At 31.7% G+C, this 23,810-nt stretch overlaps 1 protein-coding gene across 1 annotated transcript; it reads left to right on the forward strand.

Annotated features, from left to right (window-relative positions):
• Positions 1-588: 588 nt before the first annotated feature.
• LOC130671713 (pair-rule protein odd-paired-like) lies at positions 589-23,138 on the forward strand. The gene is made up of 3 exons (XM_057475774.1): positions 589-1,972; positions 20,760-20,929; positions 21,382-23,138. The coding sequence occupies exons 1-3, from the start codon at positions 1,012-1,014 to the stop codon at positions 21,724-21,726; spliced, it is 1,476 nt and encodes a 491-aa protein (XP_057331757.1). The 5' UTR covers positions 589-1,011; the 3' UTR covers positions 21,727-23,138.
• The last annotated feature ends 672 nt before the right edge of the window (positions 23,139-23,810 follow it).

Genomic DNA, 23,810 nt, shown 5'->3' on the forward strand with positions numbered 1-23,810 from the left:
CAATGTAATCTACAGAATTTAAAAATCAAATCACTTTACGCACGTAAATTAAAAGCTATCTACTGAATTTCGAATGACATTAAATTTGAGCCTCGTAAAAATTTATAAAACCTTCAATAACTGCCCACTAAATCTCAACCTGGTTCAATAATCTCATAAATAATAAAACAATTTACATAAAAAATTATAGAGCCAACAGTATTAAGAATAATTAAGAACCAAAAATTGAACACCAAAAATAAAATGCAAAATTACACAACAGATAAGAATGTTAAGAAGTTAAACATAATTTTATAATTCCATCTAAAAAATAGGAATGCTACAAAGATAGACACGCCAGTAGGTGGAGTAGTGTCATGCGCGTTAACACAAGATCCGCCTTCAATAAAATAATTCCACCGTGAAAACACGTTCCCCAGGAATCTCCAGCATCAATAGGCTACCAGCAAACCAATCAGTTGCTGGTACCAGCTGCACTTGCCCGCGATAGGTCTGTTTTTTACAGAAGAGTGGGGAGTGGTGGGGGAAACAGTAATTGTTTGCGAAGCTTCCAGCGCCTAGTACAAACTGAATCGAGTCCCCCTGCAGGGCAAGCTCAGAGAGTCTCTTCAGTCCCGCTGTGAACTCAGCAAGGAACGCTACGGATTTTCTACCTGTCGTTGTTACAACCCAGTGTCACTTTAACTTTTAAGCTTAAACTCTCTTGGATTTTATTATTGACACAACAGTTTAACTATACAGTCGGAAGTAACCTCTTACTTATCTTTTAAGACTCGTATAGATAGCTTGCGTCAAATGTTATCGATGATTAAAATAAAAACGTAGCCAGTGAAAATTTATGATAAACACAGTGCTTAATTTAAGGATCTTTAGAACTAATGTAATAGCAGTGAAGTGTTAAAAGTGATTATTGTGTTGAAAGAATGCCAGTGTATCAATAAGTAAAATTAAAAAAAGTAAATAAATAAATAGAGTAAAAATTAGTGTTAAGTAAACAAATATCTTGTCAAGATGATGAATACATTTTTGGACCCAGTATCATCGCATCCGCATCATCTAGCAAATTTAGGAATAAAGTTGTCACCGGGTGGAACGACGACAGACTCTGGTCTAGGTGATTCTAATAATGGAGTAGTTCAGCCATCGCCAGGTGATGTGCCTTCATCGCAGCAGCATCACCACTTCCATCCACAGAGCTATGCAGCACATCACCCAGCGCACCCAGCGAGCCACATGGCTCCACACATGGGACACCACATGACCCACCATCCTGGTTACACGGCACGTGATTTCATCCTAAGACGCGAGCACGATTTCAACGCGACGGCCAATCCAACGACTCCAGAAAGTGGACTAGGTTTGTTTACACCACTGCACCATGACACGACGGGGACGGGGATGCAGCAGTTCCCACATCATCCTGGTCAGCATCCACTTGCTGCAGCAGGACACTATCCCGGGCACTACGGCCAGGATGCCAGATTACCGCACCATCACCACCAATACTTAGGACCACCCCATCTAACGCCCGCATCCATCCACCACCATCAGCAGCACCCAGTCAATCACCCAAGTCACCATCCACACGGTGCCTTTCTGAGGTACATGCGGACTGGTGGCGGTGCTGGAGGCTGTGCCGGTGGTATCGGGCAACGGCACGAAATGTCCTGCATGTGGGTTGATCAGGACAATCCTGGCGCTGGACGTAAACTCTGTGGGAAATTATTTAATACCCTCCAGGATATCGTAACTCATCTTACTGTTGAACACGTGGGTGGACCAGAGTGCACCACGCACGCGTGTTTCTGGCAGGGCTGCTCCAGGAATGGCAGGGCGTTCAAGGCCAAGTACAAACTCGTCAATCATATACGAGTTCACACTGGCGAAAAACCCTTTCCATGCCCTTTTACTGGATGCGGCAAAGTCTTTGCAAGGTCGGAAAATCTCAAGATACACAAACGCACACATACCGGTGAGTGTTACTATTATTTATCTCCAAATACAAAAATATATATATGTATATATATTTAACTTTTATTATTGATTATTTATTGAGGTTTTCTTGGTTTTACACAATAACTTTTTGATATATTTTATACGGGTTTATAATTTTGTTTACCTTGAATCACATTTCATATCGAGTGGAAAAATACGCATTGGAATGTGTTCCATGTGTAATATTAATATATATGAGAAAAAGGTTTTCAGACACGCCTCCGTCGATACCTGAGGCCCGAAATCTGGGAACGGAGGGACTTGTGTATATATTATATATATATATATATTTAACTGAATGCTGGTTCATCAGAGATCGATTTATTTACTCGTACAAGTGTTCATGTGATATTCTTGTGTAATCGATATTAACAATCTCGATTATCTTAAATTGGTTATATTGTATATTTAGAGGATGTATCGCGTTTCAATCGTGTTAACAATCATACATTTATCATCGGTCATTTAGTAATTAGGGATATCTGATAATCTATTCATTATAAAAATTACTCATCATCAAATCGGTTAATCGGTTCTTCTCCTCCATATTTAGTATTTAATTGATCTAAAGACGGTATTTTTTATTCGGCAAGTTAATTACATACATACAAATTTTAAGTTAATTATTTATCGGCAATTATTATTCAAATATTTGTCAAACATCTGAAGCTCGAAGTTTTAATTTCTTCCGGCGCCAAATATAAATACGTTTAAAGTTAATGTAATAGCGCGTGTTTATGATGACAAGAATTTTGTGGTCACAATTAAGAAATTACCGGATCATATATCGTGTCTCTTTATGTTTCACGTTGGGCTTCACTGAACATTAACATAACGTTTATATACATATACATATATATAAGGCGGATCGTATACAAACTATACAGAATCCGTCGGACCGAATCCTCAGCGTTTTCTCTTTTTTCTATACATAATATTATCATTTTTTTTTTTTTTTTGATCTAATCGTCTGCCAGATTCTTGCGTGGAATTTCTCCATCGAATTCTTGAGATTCTCGTAAAATAAAATAATTTTTACTCCATAATTGTGATTTCATAATTTTAATTTCGTAACCAAAGCCACTAAAAAGTATAATAATTATTTTTCTGAATGATCGAAATTTAGAGTTCATTATCGCTTGTGAATTTTATAATAAAATAAAAAAGTGTAATGATAATGTGTGACGGAACAGTTACAAGAGCATATATCATGCGTGATTAAATTTCATTTTCATTTCTAGCGCGCAATTTTAACGCCCACCCTAGATTATAATCCAAAGAACTACATTGAACTAGAGGTCATATATAAATCTATATATATATATATACACATATATGTATGTAAAAGAAATAGGAGGGTGATAATTCATCTCCCCTCGGTTTAAACGCGCACACAAATAAACAACCCTTCAATACTCAAAGAAGACTTCCCATTTGTTTTTTAATATTTATATTTTATTTATTTAGTTTTCTTTTCGTTAATTCTATTATTACTTTTTTTTATTATTGTCAAACGTGTCGAGATAAATTGGCATTTTTATAAACACTAGATTTTTTTTTTTTCATTCATTTGTTCATTCTGTATTTGGCTTTTGTCTCTACACTCTGCCTGCCTTTAAAGTTAAGTACTTCTATTTTTGCTTGCACTTATTCATGTAGATATATATGTATGTATGAGTATATATGTACTTCCGATTTATATTATACACGACGACATTCTCATATGCTTTACATTTATGACCAGCAAAAAGGACAAAGAGAAAATTTGATGTGGAGCAATATAATTTTTTCTCTTTTTATTTTCATTATACATGCACACGTTCTGTATAAATATATATATAGATACATATTTTCAAGCTAAATATTTATACGAGATTAATATCAATTGTAGTGAAATGAAATTCTAAATATTTAAATGCTATTTTCAGCGATACAAATTTATGTTAATGCTGCATATTACAAATTTTTTATTACAATGACAGAATCAAATCACAGCAGGCCAATGAGTTCTTAAAAAATATATACTATTAAGCGCTAAGTTGTCAATTATAAGTCTCCTGTCTAACCCGTTTCAAGTTAAAACTAATTGTAGGTAATTACTTGCTCAGTTATGTCTCGACTGAACTTTTCAATGATTTTTATCAGATGCTGTGTAAGACAACATGATTTTATATAATTAAATATTGTTGTATGTTCAATATTTTTAGCTGATTCTATTTTTATACCTAATTCTCTGGTGCACTTTATTGAGATGAAGTATTTCAAGTTTCGTTCTCGAGATCAGTCTGTAGTACCGTCATTGTGATTTAAAGTTCAAAATTACCATTAATTTAGGTGGGGAGCATTTTTTGATGGACAAGTAGCCACTTTTGGACACTGTAGATCCATGGAAATATCACTTCATATTAATTGTCGAACTTCTAGCTATTTTTAACGGTTTAAGAACATTTGCATCTGAACTTACTAGAATTCCCGGGTCGAAAACTTTGATTTGTTTTTAATCAAATAAAAATTTCAAGTTATTTCTATTCAATTTTACTTCTTATTTGTATTCAATTAACAGGTAAAATTTAATCAAGTTTTGCTCATTCTATTCCTTACTTGACTATTTTCAAAATCATACTTTTTTCTCATATATATTGCCTTTTTTTGTTTTGATCCGGACCAAAATCAGACTTTTACTGCCTACTATTTTTATTAGCCTGTTTTTTAACGTCTGTAGATCAAAAACAGCTCAAAATTTTTATAAAGTCTTAAAGCCAGACGAATTAGTCCAAATACAATCCAGTTAGACTATAATCAGATCAAATTCTTCGACCCGGGTTGCTTATATTAGTAAAATAGTTGGTACAAGTTATAAATACTTAAGTGATTCATATCCTATGACATTTGGTCTTGGTGTGAGTGCAGAAATCTATGGACATTTGCTTCATATTTTCTTTCCAAAAACCACAATAATGCCGACAGAACTTAAAAGATAGAGAATATCGATATTAAGTAGTAGACCAGACATTGACCTTTTGGTCTCGTCTTTTAATAATAAATATAATGAATACTGCTCCTGGTATTGTGATCTTTTAGTAATTTGTGTTGATACATTTACAGTTAATTAGAACCAATCAAACGTTTTTTTGCTTCCTTTCTCATTAATTTCAAAAATCAACACAAAAGTATTTCACAATTTTGTATTGATTTCAATCAAAATGTCAATAATAATTAAGAAAAAAAAGGTAATTAAGTCCAGCTTTAATTTTAGTCCCCAATTAGTTATTTTAGAAGTTTTCCCATGGGTTCAAATTGAATTTAAAAAAAAATATTAGCGCTGGTGTTGAGATGGTTAACATAATTAAGTTTCATAGAAAAGATGATAGATATTATTTATTATTGATTTATCATGGGACCGAGATGAAACTAATCCGCAGATGGGATACAAACGCCGGCCATTAGAAGAGAATTGATATGCGTTATATATAAAGCGTCTGTAGACGTAGTCGTTGTCGTCATACAGCATCCCTTATATTCATGATGATCATCAGCGCAAGCGTGATTGGTGGAGTGTAACAATAGGATTCTCCCTTCAAAGTGTCTCTATTGGTCCCCGAGTACTATCTGAGGGGTTTTGTGTGTCCATATGTATGTGTAGACGTGTGTGTATATTATTAAAGCATCTAAGAATAGAGAGATGATAGGGGATGCATTTTGGTGTGTCTGTATAGGGTGTCGGAATAAGCGTTAAGTAGGCCAGGGGCTTGTCCACACACTGAAATAAAAAATATACGACAGGGTTATGGTAATGAATATTTTTCACATGTGGGGGACACAATGCCAGAGACAATTTAATTTTTTTTAAACTTTCTAACGAATTAAAAAATATTTTCTATTAATTATATTTTTTTTCCTAAAGATTTAAAATTTTTTTTGAAATTTTCAATGGAAAAAAAATTTTTATAGGCCACAGTTAATTTTTTAAATTGAAATCATCACAGAAAAAAAACAGTCAATTTATAACCAAAGACGCATTAATTTCTGAGCGTTTCCATTTTGCCCCACCTGCTTCTTTGTATCAATAATTAAGATTTAATTTATACTTTTTGATAAAAACAAACGCACAAATAAGTCTTGCGTGTATGCTATTACGTTTCCAATGCTCATTAATTCAACGATAATAATTATGAATAATAAATTCATAATTTTAATTAAAAAATAAAAAAAAATATGAGTCTCATGAAAATAATAACAACAATTTTGTACATAAAAGTTTGTTTTTAACGTAATTTATTAAGCTCACATTTTCTCGTCAGCCTTCTTCAAAGTTCATGTTTTTATATTATTCCCGTCACGATTACTGAGAATGATTTCTTGTGATTTTTGCGTGGACTCCCCAGTGAGGTTTGCGCGGTTTTACCAACTTAAACACACGCGATATATACGTGCATAACACGACTAGAGAGTAGACGCCATGTTGAATATATCTACAAGCCTGCCACTTCTTTATGTCATTTAAGAGTTGGTATATATTTTCTATAAAGAAGTTCTATCATACCGACTATCTCTTTCTCTCTCTCTGTCTATAATACTGGTTTCAGTATATTTATTAACTGGCTGCAGTAAATCTTTTAATTGCTGTCTTATTGTCATTATTGACATTCCATACAGACAATTAAAATTACAATATAAAAAATTTAACTCTTCGAGTTAAAATTACGAAGAAAAATATTTTATGTACAGAGAAACACATGAAGATAATTTTTTTTCTTATTCATAGTTTACAATTTTTAATATTTGCTATATAATCAGTGCAGCCAAATCATGCGATATTTTTACCCCTTCCCGTAGTGAAATAGCATGGAGTATAATTGCAGGAGGGAGTAAAAATATCGCACGATCTGGCTGCACTGTATATAATAGTAAGAGTCTGTTCTAAATTTTTTTAAAAAAGTAATTTGTCAAATGGAACTTGAAAATTTGAATTTTCGAATTATGAACTTTCGTTAATTTGAATTTTGGAAATTTGAACCTACAGTACAATTTTGTCTTTAAAATTTTTGACCTCAGCGCACAAATCAGCTGGCCGGTGTCGATACTCTACAGAGTCTAAAAATTCCTTAAAATTAATTTTTAATTTAATTCACAGTTACTCTAAAAGTGAAGTTTCATTGGTTTCGAAAGGGTTAAAAAATTAAAAACTCTTTAGATAAGACTAAAATGCTCTATAAATTTTAGAGTGTACATCAAATATTGATGGTTATATAATTATGGTATTAAAGAGGGTGATAAAAAAATGCCAGAAGGCAGCAATAACAACAAACACTTACTTTAACATATGAAACAAACTGATTTAGACGAGAGATGAGTTTAAAAATAAATAAGATTTGTTGCTAAAATACCGGCGCCCGCGGCACCTCCTTTCCCATCACGGCCCAGCTACTTCTTCCTTCCTCTACTCACTTCCATTGCATCCACCATGTAACATATATGCCACATATACTGTAAACTTGATAAGTAGTATGAAGCTACTAGCCATATATAATATATATATACAATATCTTTGAGAGAAGAGATCTCTTAAGTCAAAGAGAAACCCACACAGAGGATATTAAACTTTAAGAGGGATGAGAAAGTTACGCCCACTAACTGCCAATAGTCTCACTAAAGAGGGTCGTAATTAAAGCCCAATGATTCGTAGCAATTGAGTCGTTTATTATCGAAAAAGTATTAGCTCGAAATTTATTTTTATTATCAATAACACTTACACGCGATTACAAGAATTTCAATTATATTAATCACCAGTAATAAATCAGATTAAAAATTTCATCATTAATAATTCAATTATTACTTTTTTTCAACACAAACATTTTTATTTTATCGCACATACGACTACCCGTCATAAGCCTGGTCTAGGGGACGTAGGGGAAATTTTTCTTGTAATTTCAGTCTTCCCACTACCGTGCGTTTAGTTTTGATCTCGACTACCCGTTATAAGCCTGATTTATTTTATATCATTTTAAACGTAATATTTACATTTTGTTACATACGCGACTATCCCGATTTTCCTGGTGCTTATGGCGCTAAAATAAATACTTATCTTTTTACACTAATAATAATTTAAATGCAAAAAATTATAATGATAACGGTATCGATTACAGTAATAATTAAAATAATAATTTTATTGATCAACTTAATGCTCAATAAAACTTTTCAATTGTAACAGAAGCTTTGGATGTAATTAATGATTACAATTATGAATAATAAATTATATTTTACTTAATAATGATTAAATTATCCGCGAAACATAGATAGTAAATTTCCATCATTAATTTGGATATTTTTTCCTATCGTTAGTTTATAATTTAGACAATTTTAACAGAGGCTTATAACGGGTTCTCTAGTACGAAACTCTTTAGAGTGGTTAAGTGGGGAAGCTGTTTGGTCTCAGTAACTCCCAATTGAGGGAAAGAGGCTTATGACGAGTCGACTGTATTAATAATTTTTTAATTAAATAGTCGGTGCTAAAATTTTTCTTCAGGAAAAAAAATTAAAAAGGAGTTAAATAAAATTATTTTTAAATTTGTCAATTAACTGTTTAGTAAAAGAAAAAAAAAACAGACATTTCAAAATCAATGTCATTCAATAATTAAAAGACACATTTATTGGCTTCTATGAAAATAAAGATCGTGAGATGAGTTAATTGTTAGACATTTGACATTTCATTGGCTTCTAACAGCTGAAAAAATAATCAAACCACGCGTTTACAGCTCGGTAAATAATCTAAAATAAAATAGGCGTTTAAAATAAAAAATTAACACAATTACTTTATTTAATTTATAAAAAAATCACTCGTTGATTTATTTAGATCTGTTTAAATTCCACGTGTTTTCAAATATTTTAAACGCGGAAATATCTATTGCGCGCGGAAACAGTTTGTATTTGCGGATGTGGTTTATTTTAGAATCGGTACGCGAAAAAACTAGTGCCAGTTAAAATGGGTAATAATAATAGACGTATTTTTTTTTAAGCAGACAGTTACGCGTATACAGTAGCTATCTTTTGATATAGATATAAATATAATGAAAAATTTTTTGTACCGCAAAGTTACTGAACAATAACGATCATAGAGAAAATATCGTGTGTCTTTTGTAACACAATACTTTTTCTAGGACAACGTTTATGTTATATGCCACTTGAGAATTACCCTTATACAAATATCTCACATACCAAAACCACACATCAGATTTAATATATATGTATACATATATATTTTATTTATAACCTGTAACGAATTTAATATTTTTTTTTCTATCTATTACAAATTTGACAGGAGAAAAATATTTTTAAAAAATATATGTTTATATATTTTTGACAGCAACAATTAATAAAGCTTAAGAACCTGGGGTAAAATGAGTCACTGTTTTAAAGAATAAATTTCTTTTTTTTTATTTTTATATTTACGGTGGCTTAGAGAATGGGGCAAATTGGCCACTTTGTGTTTTGAAATAAAAAGAAAAAATTAGAGATACTTCAGATCAAATGAAACTACAGGGTAAAATGAGTCACTTAGCAAAAATTTAAAAAAATTTTGAAGAGCTTTAATGATCGTGATAAAATTATGATAAAAAATTAATTGAAAATAATTGTAAACTATAAATTAAAAATTTTTACCCCATAAAAAAAAATTAATAAATTTATCTTCAAACAATAAGTTCCCATCAAACATACTCTAAACCGTAAAATCCATTTAATAAAAAATAAAAAATCAAAGTACCCGATAAAAGGGGGGCAATAAATAAATAATAATGAAAACTTACTAAAAATAAAGAGTTTAAAAAAAATGGGTATAAAACAAAACAAAATTGCGGGCTAGTGTAGCGTTGGATGATTTAGGGAGCGAGGGTCGGGGGTCGCGGGTCGAGACCAGGCATCGGAATGTTGGACCTTCTACTTTTCTTTATATTATCTTTCTCTCTTATTCTCTTCTTTCTTTCTCTCCATATATATATATATATGTATGTATATATATATTCGTGAGGCTGAGATGGTCGCAGCTACTTCTCTCAGGGGCGAAAGTCAGGATTAAATGATAAGGATAAACGATTATGAATCAAACAACATTTACATAGGTCGTTAGTAATGTTTCATGTCGACACAGTTTACTATCCATGTTTATCTATTTTTAAATAAAATAATTATTTTAAAAATTTATTTTAAAATCATTTAATTCCGAGTATCCTTCCAAATGACTCAAGGCCGAAAATTTAAATATATGCACCGAAAAAAATTATAGGATCGAAAAAAAATAAAACACATCAGCGAACGGGTTAGTTTGTTAATATAGTCAAGAATTCCTGTCAAAATCATCAGATACCAACAGCTTGACACTTTAAAAAAAACCTTACTCCATATCTATACACAACAAACACACAGACCTTAACAAAACTACACTAGTAAAAATTTAAACTTCGACTACTTTATTCATTTCTATACATTGTAATTTAATTTTTGTAACCTGATACTTCTTCAACTTTATATTGTAGCCCACAGGGGCAACATATCAACGAATTATTAGACCAGTCAGAGAATACTGTAATTTACTTGACGGAAATTCTTCTAAACTGAATCGAAAAAAAAACACGCCCCACATTTTTGAACCCGAAAAAAAAAAAGTAACGAAACTTCATAAATTTGAGTAACGGGATTTAAAAATTTATTAGCACGGAAAAATTTTAATTAAATATTTTATTTTAGTCATTTTTACTCTCTAGATATTTATCAATTTTTATTTTTTTATTTCTTACATATATGCATTTTTTTTGCAATGCAATTACTGAAGTACGATGACCATTTATTCATGTAAATATATAGTTATTGTAAGTTAAAATGTTATCATTGGTAGTTATCGACTGAGAGTTGTTAAATATGCAATTGCGAATTACTCTGGCGCATACAAATGGTAAAAATATTTAATGCGGTATTGAAAAAAACCTCAGTAAGATATTACTGCGTGCGTGTATGTAATATATAGCACACATATATATGTAAAGAAAGAGGATTTTTTGAAAAATTTTTTTCAGGACAAGACAAAGTGACTCGTAGACTTCGCGTGTTTATAAGCTTTCATGTAAAATTGAATTTAATGTGACTGTTAGACTGCAGTTTACTCAGGTCATCATAAACTAGTGATATCTATTGAGCAAATTATATTTTTTTTCTGAGCAATATAATTGAATAGACAGGAAATGTATGAAAAAATAATAATAACTTTTAGTAAAAAAAATATTAATTTTAATGTTATTGACTAAACTGCAAAGTATACTTATGACTCATACTTTAGTAAATTAAAAAAATCATATTTTTATAAAAAAATTTAAATACTTGAAAAAATAAAATGATAATTGGAATAAAAAATTAATATGTCATTGAGATAAAAGTAAAAGAAATATATTAAAATTTATGAAATATGAGGGCTCATTAATAAAAGCACAAAAAAAAATTCTATTCTTTATTCAAACAAAAAAAAATTTTTGATAGTCTGAAATTTTTGCTCCCGTTTCTTATGACCAGCGCATTAACTATTCTCTTTCTTATTATATATTTTTTTTGACATATATAATTACAGACGATTAAAATGAGTAATGACAAGGACGACGTGGGTTTTTAAAAGAGCCCGTCGATTCGTCGCGAGACTCAAGAAACACTTTTATTTTATTCCCCCCTTCCCCGTCACACACACATTCGCCTTCATATATGCATCTCCAGACTACAATCTAACCGAACTGCACCGTCAGAGATACAAACGACTAGCAAAGACACACATATGTCTATAAAGTCGTTTTGCAAAATTCCAATAAATAAAATTGCACCGTGAAACGCGGCCTAAGCACGCCAACGGCATATCAGCGATAAAAAACCTCGGGATCCACATCCACGTTTAGATCTTCCTCCAAATGGATTAAAAAATAATACAAAAAAAAAAAAAAATTAATAACAAATAAACTAAACAAAATCATCGAATAAATATAGAAAAAAAAATAGATTAAAAAAATGAAGTGTCTGTCCCTTATATTTACGAAGCTAGTGGCATCTAATGGTTTGGATGCGCTCGGACTCACACACACGTCCTCTAAAATAAATGATAGCATAATAATAAAAAATAAAAAACATTTAGATAAAGTACGAGAGAAATATAAGCGAGTAAAAATTCAGTCTGAGTCTGAGTCCGAGTCTGAATCTGAATATCAGGGACCACAAGATTTCAGTGCCAGAAATTCTCGGGTCGTACTTCTAACCAACCCGTACATCCAACCCTCGATGTGGATACAACACAACCAACAACCAGCAACAACTCTCTCTCTTAACTCCAAGCATTCTATTTCTCTTGTCCCTCAATACATTTTACACCCACATCGTGCGATTCACATTGGCAAACGACTCCATATCCATATCCTTACCCGCGTTCTCTCTTGTGCCCATGTTACTTGTTAGTGGTTTAGCAAAACCAATGCACACTATAACATGCACACCAATGCACACCTTACCAACACAAAACCCTGTGTCGCGTACAGTGCAAGTGAGAGCGTGAATTATGTCTTGTGCGAGATGTCAAATTGCTCGGCATATCGTAAAATATACAACTCTCCACGCTGTGGGAAACATATTATATATTATTCTTATTTCTTTTAATATACTGATGTGATGGTATTCTTACTCCTTGTCTTATGGGTCTCAATCCCTTATTTTCTACTACTTGTAATCCTTAAACATTCCAGCTAACCATCATACAGCAGTATTCAGTGTAGCATATAGCACCAGCACTACATAACAGTCTTCAGAACCAAAAAAAAAAAAAAAACAATAAGTTATAAGTTATGATAAACGAGACGAACCACTAACAGATAATAATTAATGACCTGAGAAAAGAATCCAGGTCATTAAACTGATCTAACATATCACACGGTGTTAAAACTATACGTTTATAAACGAGCAATGATCTAACCATTTGGGTTCAAGTTTTTGTTTTTAATTTTTTTTGAACCCAGCCCTGATTTAGCAATCTTACTACCACGCCCAGTGTCCAGTCATTAGATGACCCACGAGTTAGTTGTTCATTATTCATTAGTAATAAAGGAAAACTATGTTTATAAATATGTATATATATGCTGACCGCATCAGTCAGACAAACGGCGCACTGACGGCCACACGCAAAACATTCAACACATATTTTTATTTCTGACGGTTAGAAAATATTTTTAAATTTTGTAGACGGTGAGGGTGTTTGGTGTTGGGTGTGTGTGTATTTTTTTTTTATAAGTATGTTTTGAATCCAAGGAAAAAGGGAGGAGATAAATAACTAAATAAAAGATGAGTTATATTTGTTAGAAATTGTCGAATCATTGTAAGTCAATAAATACAGCGATCGATCCTACAAAAGATCTATTAATGATTAAACGTCCGGACTAACGAAATTAACTGTGACTAAACTCTATTAAACATTTATAATATTAACAGTTTGTAGCCTATTTTCAGATGTATATTATATCTATATATTATGTCTATAAAAAAATCATTTTTTAATGTTTCAAAATTTACAAGGGATTCATTTCTTAATTTTTCGTTCGCGTAATACAAATAAAAGTAACAAATTTCGATTTTTTTTCATTCTGATCTGAACTTTACTGAGTCGGCCATTATTTTTAGTCTCGAATTTCCGTAAGTTCAAAAACAGTTTGATTGAAAATTTTGAATTACTGTTATTATTATTATTATTATTATTATTATTATTATTATTGCCTTTATTTAGACCCAACAGCAAAAATTTGCCAATAACAGGGTCACTACATAGTTATACATGAAAAAAAAAATATACAAAGGCGACTAAACTAAGCTAAGTAAAGTGTACAATAACTGATTGCTAAAGACTACAATCAATTAAAAATATATAGAGAGTAAATTTAAGTTGTAAATTATTAAGGTTGAATAAATTACTAGATTTGAATGATACTAGGTGTACATATTTAATTATTTAACGTAAAGAGATCAGGATGGATGCAATTGTGCTGGCTGATAAAGTAAATTACGCCAAATTTCGAAGTTCACTGTATGAACGTTTCTGAAACGAATTTTCGTTACACGAGAAATTGAGAGGTTTCTTCTATTGGAAATCGAGTGCAGGTTATTATTGGTGCTCTTGATTCTTTTTGGTGTTGACGTGAGACAAAATGGCGGAAGGAAATAGCAATAGAGGAATTTTAAGTATTAAATAAATATAAATCCACTCGACATATAATTCGTTCCGGCTTTGAGTGAAATATTTGTTGGTATGGTGCTAATCCTAATGTAGCCCAGGTTTTTTTTCACAAAAGTGAATACTTTCGGAGTATTATATTCCGGTCTCACGGATGAGTTGATGTTGGGCCACGAGATCTAACCACTGTACATAGATTTATGTATATAAATGTGTAGAAGAGAGCTAAACTTGAAAGAGCGTTTTTGGGAAAAAATAGTGTACATCGACAATAGGATACTAACAAGCTGGATCGTGTGGTTCTCGAGGATTTCGTGGCGTTTAACACTGGTTAACAAAGCCAGTTGAAATTTTTCCGGCACGTTCTTCTATAACTTACGGTAGATTTTTTTCTTTTTCATAAAAAAATCACTCCCTCTATTTTTCACGAGTAGCTCTCGGTTTCTTTCTTTGAAAGGGAGTGCCGTTGACGCTAAACTTTTTAAGAAAATATATATTTTTTTCTTTTAAATGTGTCATCGGCATGGAAAAGTTTAGCAAACTTAAGATTTTTTGACTCAATGCCTCTTGAAGGAAGCCTTGAAACTTTTATGTCTTTAAGGACATCATGCTCAGCCTGCCCCCATACTTACGGCACGCTTCATGTTTTTTTCAGTATTTAATAAAATATTCAGTAGTTACGCTAGTCATCCGGTCGTTTCTCGATTTTCACAGATTGAGCCGGAAGTTTTATTTACCTCTCATTTCAACAAAAGACTTTTCCAATAAATTATCGACACGACACCAAATTTAAATCCATTACTATCATCAGACTTCTGAATCACTTCGTACAATTTATGAATTTCTTTGCTTTGACTTTTGCTTTGTAAAAATATATTTTCGTTTAAAATTCTTCATTCGCCTTTTTATTCGCTTGTCGAGATATTCAATTACCACCAGATCGGTGTTAAGATATCGTGCACTCTGACGACTATATACAAGTTCGTATTCTCAAAAAATATTCTACGAATTTTTTTATACATAAATATATATGTATATTTTTTTTCAAAAAAATAGTTCTTTCGCAGTTACAAATTTTGCGTATTTGCGTTAAAAAATTTTATGTGTTTTTCAACACATGATATTTTAATTCTCATACGGGAGGATAATTCATAGCTCTGTTTTTTAGAAGGATCACAGAAAATCGAACTAATTGGTTGTTAAATTGACGTAAGTTGTACTAAGGGTAGATAGTATACTTGAGTTTTATGTATTCAATTATTTAATATAAAATTTGTGTTGAATTAACACAAAAATTTGTGTAGACCGTTTGCAACACACGATTTGTGTTTAATTGAACACAAAATTTCTAACTGTATATCAGCCATGAGAACTTAATTCAAAGAAGAGACTTTCCATGTATAAAATATTTTTGAAAAACATAACTAAAGTCATGGATTATTTATAGTGAAACAACGAATTCAAAGAATAGCTACATAGTTCCTTGAAGATTTGCTAAGAATGTCGAGAGTCATGGTGAATAGCATTCGTGGTAATTCTAGACGTTGTCCAGGCAGCATCACCCAACATAAGCCTTCTTCTTGGGTCCATACCATGGCGCCCGTATCTCTTTTATACCTACAGTTTCTGAAAATCTCAAAGTTTGATCTCGACTTCTTGTTTTTCTGTTTATCCTTTTTCTTCTACTCATACTACTCAAACTACTACAACTACTTGTTTTCAGTATTATAGAGAATCCAAGAAACAGATACGCGTACAATTCGTTTACAAAAACATAAACACGATACATATTTGACTGGAATCCAAGTAAAAGGTTGTTTATATACATATGTATACATATAAATGTTGTAGGTGAAAAAGGTCTATCTCTTTTCTCTCAAACTCATCTTGTTTAAGAATACACATGGGTATCTTGTGGCTCGCGACGGTAGCATCATGAGCTCAGATAACCAGTCAAGAGATACACGACCCTAAATTGCCCCCGCACGTTTACTCGTCTTCGCTACCGAATTTTCAGGAATCAAGATAACACTTTTTATAATTTCTGGAACCTCAAATCCAACTGACCTTCTCCTTTGCATTTTCTTATTCTTTTTCTATTAAGAGAACTATTTTTCATAACTAACAAGAAAATGAAGAGAGTAAAAAAAAAAAATATGTGAATAAAGAAAGAGGATTGAAGGGAGAATACAAACACTCGAATTACCACTTAGAAATAGGGGTGGGGAAGGAGACGAGAAAAAAATAAGAGAGAAACATCTGCCCTATGGGCATCCTCCCTTTCATACGCAACATGGCGGAATGATTGGCGCATCAACCGGTAGTTACGTTTACCCACGGATTTGCGGTTCTCTTTTTTTACTTTACCATATATATGTACATTCATACATACATACAGTAGGTCTTTATAAATCTCACTCACACTTAACTTTTTGGCGACGGCCACGCGAAAGCCGACTATTTGCTTCACTGGAAGTTGCTAGTAAACAAGACTACGAGTATCCTCGAAAACTACCCGATGATCCTTGAAATCCCAAACGTATTTTTATAACATTTTTCTATCCATTCTCATTTCGCCACTGGTGTAAGCGCGAGCTCGGAAAATAAAAAAACCCGTGTGATGTTGGTAGATTTTATTTTATTGTCAATATGTTAAAGTGTCGTGTCAGAGTCACGAAGTTTAAATTTGCAAACCTATCTAAATCCAATATCTCAAACACAGCTAATCCCCATCGATATTATCTATCAGTTCAGTCTTGTCCATTTTTATTGTTATCTCCAGTTCCGATCATTTATCCTTGAGAAGTTATCCCAGAACCCAGATCTTGTGTCAATCCTTGATCGATTTACGCCTGGATCTTCAGAAAAAAGTTTTAAGAAAAAAAAAAAACAACGTTTGACCTACCACCTCATGTCCTGATGTTCATCCTTATATATATATGAATATATATTGGTAATATAAAATGTATAACAGGAAAATTATCCACTTGAGAACGCGCTGAGAATGAGTGGTGGCAAGAGGTGGAACCAAAATTGAGTATCCCAATTCGATAGTCCTTTTTGTTGTCATTATATTTATATTTTTTGGTTCTTTGTAAAGGGGGAGACTCAAGTGAGAAGGTGTGGTAAGAAAGGTAAAGAGGGGTTGTGTTGATCGCAACAATGTCTGCTGCTTTTTTGGTTGTAAACGCAGACTGTAGTAGACTAGGTATAGTAGATACAGCTAGACTGGTGTGTCCTTTACAGAACCAGCTAACGACAGAGCTGGATGATGTACAATAGACGCGAAAAATCATCTATTATCCTGCTGGGCACAAGGCTACGATTCAGAATTCGTTTGTGTGTCTTACAATAGTCTTAGCCCATATATCACTCCTGAGATTTTTAAGAAAAACTATTTTTTCCTTCAATGCAAGTGCCCAGACGATAGTTTCCATGGTAAATCCTGGTTTTAGTTTACGATAAACTTTATGAGAATGGGAGAAATAAATAGTTACCGAATAGCCGAGGTGTCTGATGCTAAATGAAACCTAGTTTCTGGATGCTTTCAAAACCGAGATCAGTCTTGCTTTTCAACGGATCAAATAAATGCTCGTTTGACTTTTCTTGTTTTTCTTTTTTCCTTTCACGAGTTTTCATTCAAAAACATTTTTTTGTCATACTCATTGCCAATTTATTTGTATTTTGCACATCGCCCATATATTAACAGATGTTTTTCACATCCGACAGAAACCTTTTGTTCGAAGTTTTTTTTATTCTTTTCAATTCTATTGATACTAATCATCACATTTATCTTTTATCCATTACTAGGAATTACATCTTTTTGAAGTATTTTTTTTTAAATTGATTATCGTTTTTTTTTTACAGAACAATTTTTCAAAATTCTGTCTCAAATTTTTTTTTCCAAATAAATTTTTTACTGTAAGTAACGAACGGGGAAAGGGATCAAGACATGCAAGGTCCGTCTAAAATTTTTTTATGTTACAACTACGGAGCAGAAAAAAGTAAAACGATTCAGTTTATTCGAATGTTGGTCAGTTCGCGGTCTAGCAAAATTAACACACTTATTTAACAACAACGTCTACAACCATGACTCATTTAATTGTGTCTGATACCGATCACCATCATCATCTTTATATTCTTTTATCCTTCTTTCCTAATCCTTATATTATAAATCCATCTGTAAGCAATCGTGATTCGATTCCCCATGAATTCACACGCACAGTAGGATCATCTTCAACACCAATAACTCGAAGACGTTTCCTAGCGCTACGTCCTAGCCAAAATACTTGACTCATATTAAAAGATTTGAAGATAGCAATCATAATAATACTCACGATTATGATTACGATTACGATTAAAATTATAATTATAATGAGGACTATAAAAAAAAAGTTAGCACACAAGTTTATTTTAGATCCCTTTTGGTGGTTCCTTTACCGGGACGTTCCAAAACGATTATAATAACTATTTTATCCAGTTTGAGATCTAAAACCATTGTACTGCCCCATTCTGAAAGTCATAACACACGAGCTGATACACCGACTCGAAAAATTTATATCGGGGATTGCCTTTTACTTTAACTTTGGTTTCTCTTTCTCTTTTTCTGCCTACAATCCTGCTATTCTCGATCATCTGTCCCTTCTTGAACTGAATTTTGAGTCTCTTTGGACTCTGGCTATGCGCACGAGCCGACTATTCTATTTTCTTGCTTATACTTTTTTTATATACATACTATAGATATATATATATATACATATATCTGTGTGTGTATGTGTGATCAGAGAACAACGTGAGCAATATTTCATAGCATATTGTTGCCATCTGCACTCTATACGGTCTCGTATACCATCGCACATTCTCAGCACTAGTGTAGTATATAAGCAGACCCAGTTGTAACCCCGAGTTTGAGACCCGTATATATATATATAATATGAAATATCATTGAATTTAAAACCTACAGACGCTTATTATTTATCTTGTATTTATTTGCCAACGTGCCGCTACTGAAAGATCGACGACACCCCTCTGCCGGGGACACATTTTAAAAGTTATTAATCGTCCTTTAGAATAGCTCAATATGTCTACTCCCCCGTTACGTATTTTCTTTTAATTTTATTTACAACGGGCGCCAGAACTTACCATATCCCCGCGTCACCAACAAGTCCTTCCAAGGACTAGACTATCTTTTTTAAATTTTTCACGGATTAGTGTGCATTCACGCGATCATTTTCCTTTTTCTTACGCTACTTATTGTACCTACTTAACTTACTTCTGAGTAAGAGTCCAGGCGCTTATGTATTAGAGAAAGTTTTCGTGGAATTTAGTTTTTTTTTTAAACCGATGCTTCGAATTTTGTCCAAGTACTTGATAAATTTCGAACGTATTTTTTTTCTTTAGTATTTGATATTCAAATTAATTTAAAATATTTGAATGTTATCAGTCACGTATTAAATAAAAGTTATCATGTATCTACAGGAAAAAAATAACGTGAAAAAAATTAACAATGCATGGAAAATAAAAAATAAATGGTTACATTAAAATTCTACCTTGACATTTTCTTATCCATCAGACTACTTTGTGTTATACTTATTACAGCGTGATATATTTTTATTATTATCCAGGAAGTGAGCTTGCCGCTTTTGTCATACAAAATAATAAAAATATGAAAAAAAAAAAAAAAAAAACAATTTTATTTTTATATATACATATAAATGTATAGAAAGCATCAGTGGGGTATAATAAAATAAAAAAAGGAAAAAAAAACCGCCAAGTTTGCACTTCCGTCTTCGCGCCTTGGTAGATTCTAAGAGGGTGGCAGTGACGCAAAAGGGGCAAGGGGTTGGGACTACTCGTCCTGCGACGGCTAAAATATATTCCCCGTCAACTTCCGCTTGAAATAAATAAAGTCACGCTATCTTTTTTTTTTTTCTCTTTATTCTTCTTTTCCTTCATTTTCTTTTACTTTCTATACTATATACACATTTTACTGCAGTTACAGGGTACTAGAGTGTACATAGTATATATACTGTATAATATAAGGGCGGCCATTGCCATTTATACTAAAAACTTTATCTAGATATCTAGATAACTTTGTATAAAAAATATATAACAATATATATATATTTAGTATTGTCAAATGTTTACTACTTATTTTTAATTTTAATTTATACACAGAAAAAAAAAATTTCTTAGTGCAAGAAATTTTAACTTGTCCCAAAAAAATTTTTACTTGCCTCAAGAAATTTTTCGAATTATAAATTGAAAACTTAAAATTTTTTTGAGCGAGAATAAATTTTTTTAGAGCAAAAAAAAATTTTTTGAATCGAAAAATTTATTTTTGTCTTAAGAAAATTTTTGTTTTCAATTTATAACACAAAAAATTTCTTACGCCAAGAAATTCTTTTTTTCTGTGTGTATTATATTATTTATATATTAATTATATTTTGATTATATTTAAATTTGTAAGGGATTCTCTTGTCATGTCTTGATATTTTTAATTAAATATTTATTATTTTTATTTCAGGAGAAAAACCATTCAAGTGTGAATACGAGGGTTGTGAGAGGCGGTTCGCTAATAGTAGTGATCGCAAAAAACATAGTCATGTTCACACGTCTGATAAACCGTATAACTGCAGAGTTGCTGGCTGTGACAAATCATACACACATCCGAGCTCGTTGCGCAAACATATGAAGGTAAATTCATCCTATCAATTTTTTCAAATTCCAAACATATGCATACATTATATATATATAAGTACATGCGCAGCTACTTTTTTTTTACTCACTATTAAAAGTCTTGGAGTACAAACTTAGCTTTTGAAAAAATATTTTGAAGTAAGAAAAAAAAATCAGTTCTTTTGAATACTAGAATAAATTTTGAAAATAAATCATCTTTGCCATACGACTTGAAATGAATTTTATTTTACTGGAAATCGCCTAAAAGTGATAAAAAGACCATCTCTAATTAGAATTCATGTCACGGTTATGATAAATTTAATCTCTGTCACTAAGATAGAATTTTTTTTTTTGAGTTTAAGAATTTCACTGCAAAATAAAAAATAATTTAACAGATAAATTTTGAATTCCGCCTCAAAGTATCTAAATATTAGAAATTTAATAATAAAAAAAAAAAAATTTAATTAAAGGTGCACGGAATGACACTGGGAGAAGGAAAACTCAGTGGTGGATATGAAAGTGAAGGTGAAGAAAGCAGCAGCAGCGGCGGTAGTTTATCAGTAACTGGACACACAGAATCCCCTCAACCACCGGCAATAGTATCATCAACGACTGCGTCAACCCCAGTAAATCAATCGGGCAATATAAGTAATCATCATGCGTCATCATTCAGGCCAGCGGAAATAAATGATTGGTTACACTGTCAACCGCCACCGGTCGGACCACAACACAGCCCATTATCAGCGCCACCACCGCCCCATCATCTAGGTCATCACTTTAACCCCATCATGCATCATCAAGCTGCGGCTTACTGAGTAACATAAAAATTAGATGTCAAATTTACTATAATTATTATTTTTCATTTATCGTTATTAGCTTCAAATTTTTTAGTAAACACAAAATTTAAAACTGTTCTTATTTTTAGTCACAATTGTGCCTCAATTTAATTAATAGCCAAATATATCGATATTAAATTTAATGAAATTTAAATAATTCAATTAAATGAAACAAGAAAATTATTTTTATTCCATGAATTGAATGCTATTACACTCGATCAATATTTTTTTATTGAAGTGCTTTCAATAAATTATTTGCAATTGATAAATTAATTAGTTAACTATCGTAAAAAAAAATATTTAAATTATTTATTTAAAAATTTAATAATGAAAAAATCAAACAATTCCACACAGAAAAAAAAGAATTTCTTGGAGAAAAAATGTTTACTTGCCCTAAAAAATTATTAATACAGTCAACAACCGTCATAAGCCTGTCCTTTATAAGCCTTTTCCCCTCAATCGGGAGTTACTGAGTCCAAACAGCTTCCCCACTTAACTACTCTAAAGAGTTTCGTACTAGAGAACCCGTTATAAGCCCCCGTTAAAATTGTCTAAATTATAAACTAACAATAGGAAAAAATAGACAAATTAATGATGGAAATTTACTATCTACGTTTCGCGGATAATAGTTTAATCATTATTAAGTAAAATATAATTTATTATTCATAATTATAATCATGGATTACATCCAAAGCTTCTGTTACAATTGAAAAGTTTTATTGAACGTTAAGTTGATCAATAAAATTATTATTTTTATGATTGCTGTAATCAATACCGTTTTCATTATAATTTTTTGCACTAAAATTATTATTACCCGAGTTGAAATATTGAACTTATATTTAACTTATATTAACTTCTAAAATTTACATAAACTTAATGAACTTACATTTTTTTTTATTTAATAAATGCATAATTACAATCTGTCTATTGACAATAAATAATTAGGATAAAAGAGTAAAACGTGGTGATTAGACTAATTGACTAATTAGTATTTACCCAATGGCAAAATACTCTAGTGCGGGATGAACTTACATCAATCTCAAATGACTTATTGGGCTTGATTATAACTTGAATCGACTTAAGTAAAAATATTGACTTAATTATAACTTACCTGCAATAAAATTAACCCAAAGTGAACTTAAATGTACTTCCGAGTCGAAATTTAAATCGTGAGTCGGACGTATTGGACGTTGAAATCGTGATCTAGATATTCAATGTTAAAAAAGATGGACAAAATCAATTTCGTTCAGCTTTTCCATGGAAGATTTAAGTGGGTTGAACGATAAAAATAATCCCGTTTTTGCACTATCCGGCTTCCAGACTTTAACTTTGGCACAAATATTCCCAACAATCTTACGAATCCCTCCCCCACCATCTGCATTTTTCGAAAACTAACTCCTAAGGGGGTGTCAGTGGGGTGAAAGATTAAAATACTCGCGTTTTTGCACTATCAGGCTTACAGGCTTGAATTTTGGCACAAATATTCTCTATAGTGTAAAAAGATAAGTATTAATTTTAACGCTAAGCACCAGGAAAATCGGCATAGTCGCGAATGTAAGAAAACGTAAATAATGACGTTAAAATGATATATAATAAAACAGGCTTATAACGGGTAGTCGAGAACAAAACTAAAGGTACGGTAATGGGAAGACTGAAATTACAAGAAAAATTTCCCCTACGTCCCCCAGACCAGGCTTGTAACGGGTAGTCGACTGTATTATAAATTAAAATGTATCTAGTGCCAAGAAATCCTTTTTTATCTGTGCAATTTAAAAATTATGGTCACAAATTATTAAATGACTGCAATTAAAAATTTTTTTTTCTACATTGTAACAAAAATTTAATTTTTTTACGCTTATAAATTTAATTGTTATTTCTAAAGTGCACTCGTTAATTAAAAAAAAAAATAATCATAAAAAAAAAGGAACGACGAATGAAAAATTATTTATAAGTAAAAATAAATTAATTTTTTGTAAAAATATTTTTAAACTGTATAATATAGTTAGTATAGAATAAAAATAAATACTGTAAATAATATTAATATTACGCTTGTTTTTTTAAGT

Source organism: Microplitis mediator, chromosome 7, assembly GCF_029852145.1.
Source record: "Microplitis mediator isolate UGA2020A chromosome 7, iyMicMedi2.1, whole genome shotgun sequence".
NCBI classification, from domain to species: domain Eukaryota; kingdom Metazoa; phylum Arthropoda; class Insecta; order Hymenoptera; family Braconidae; genus Microplitis; species Microplitis mediator.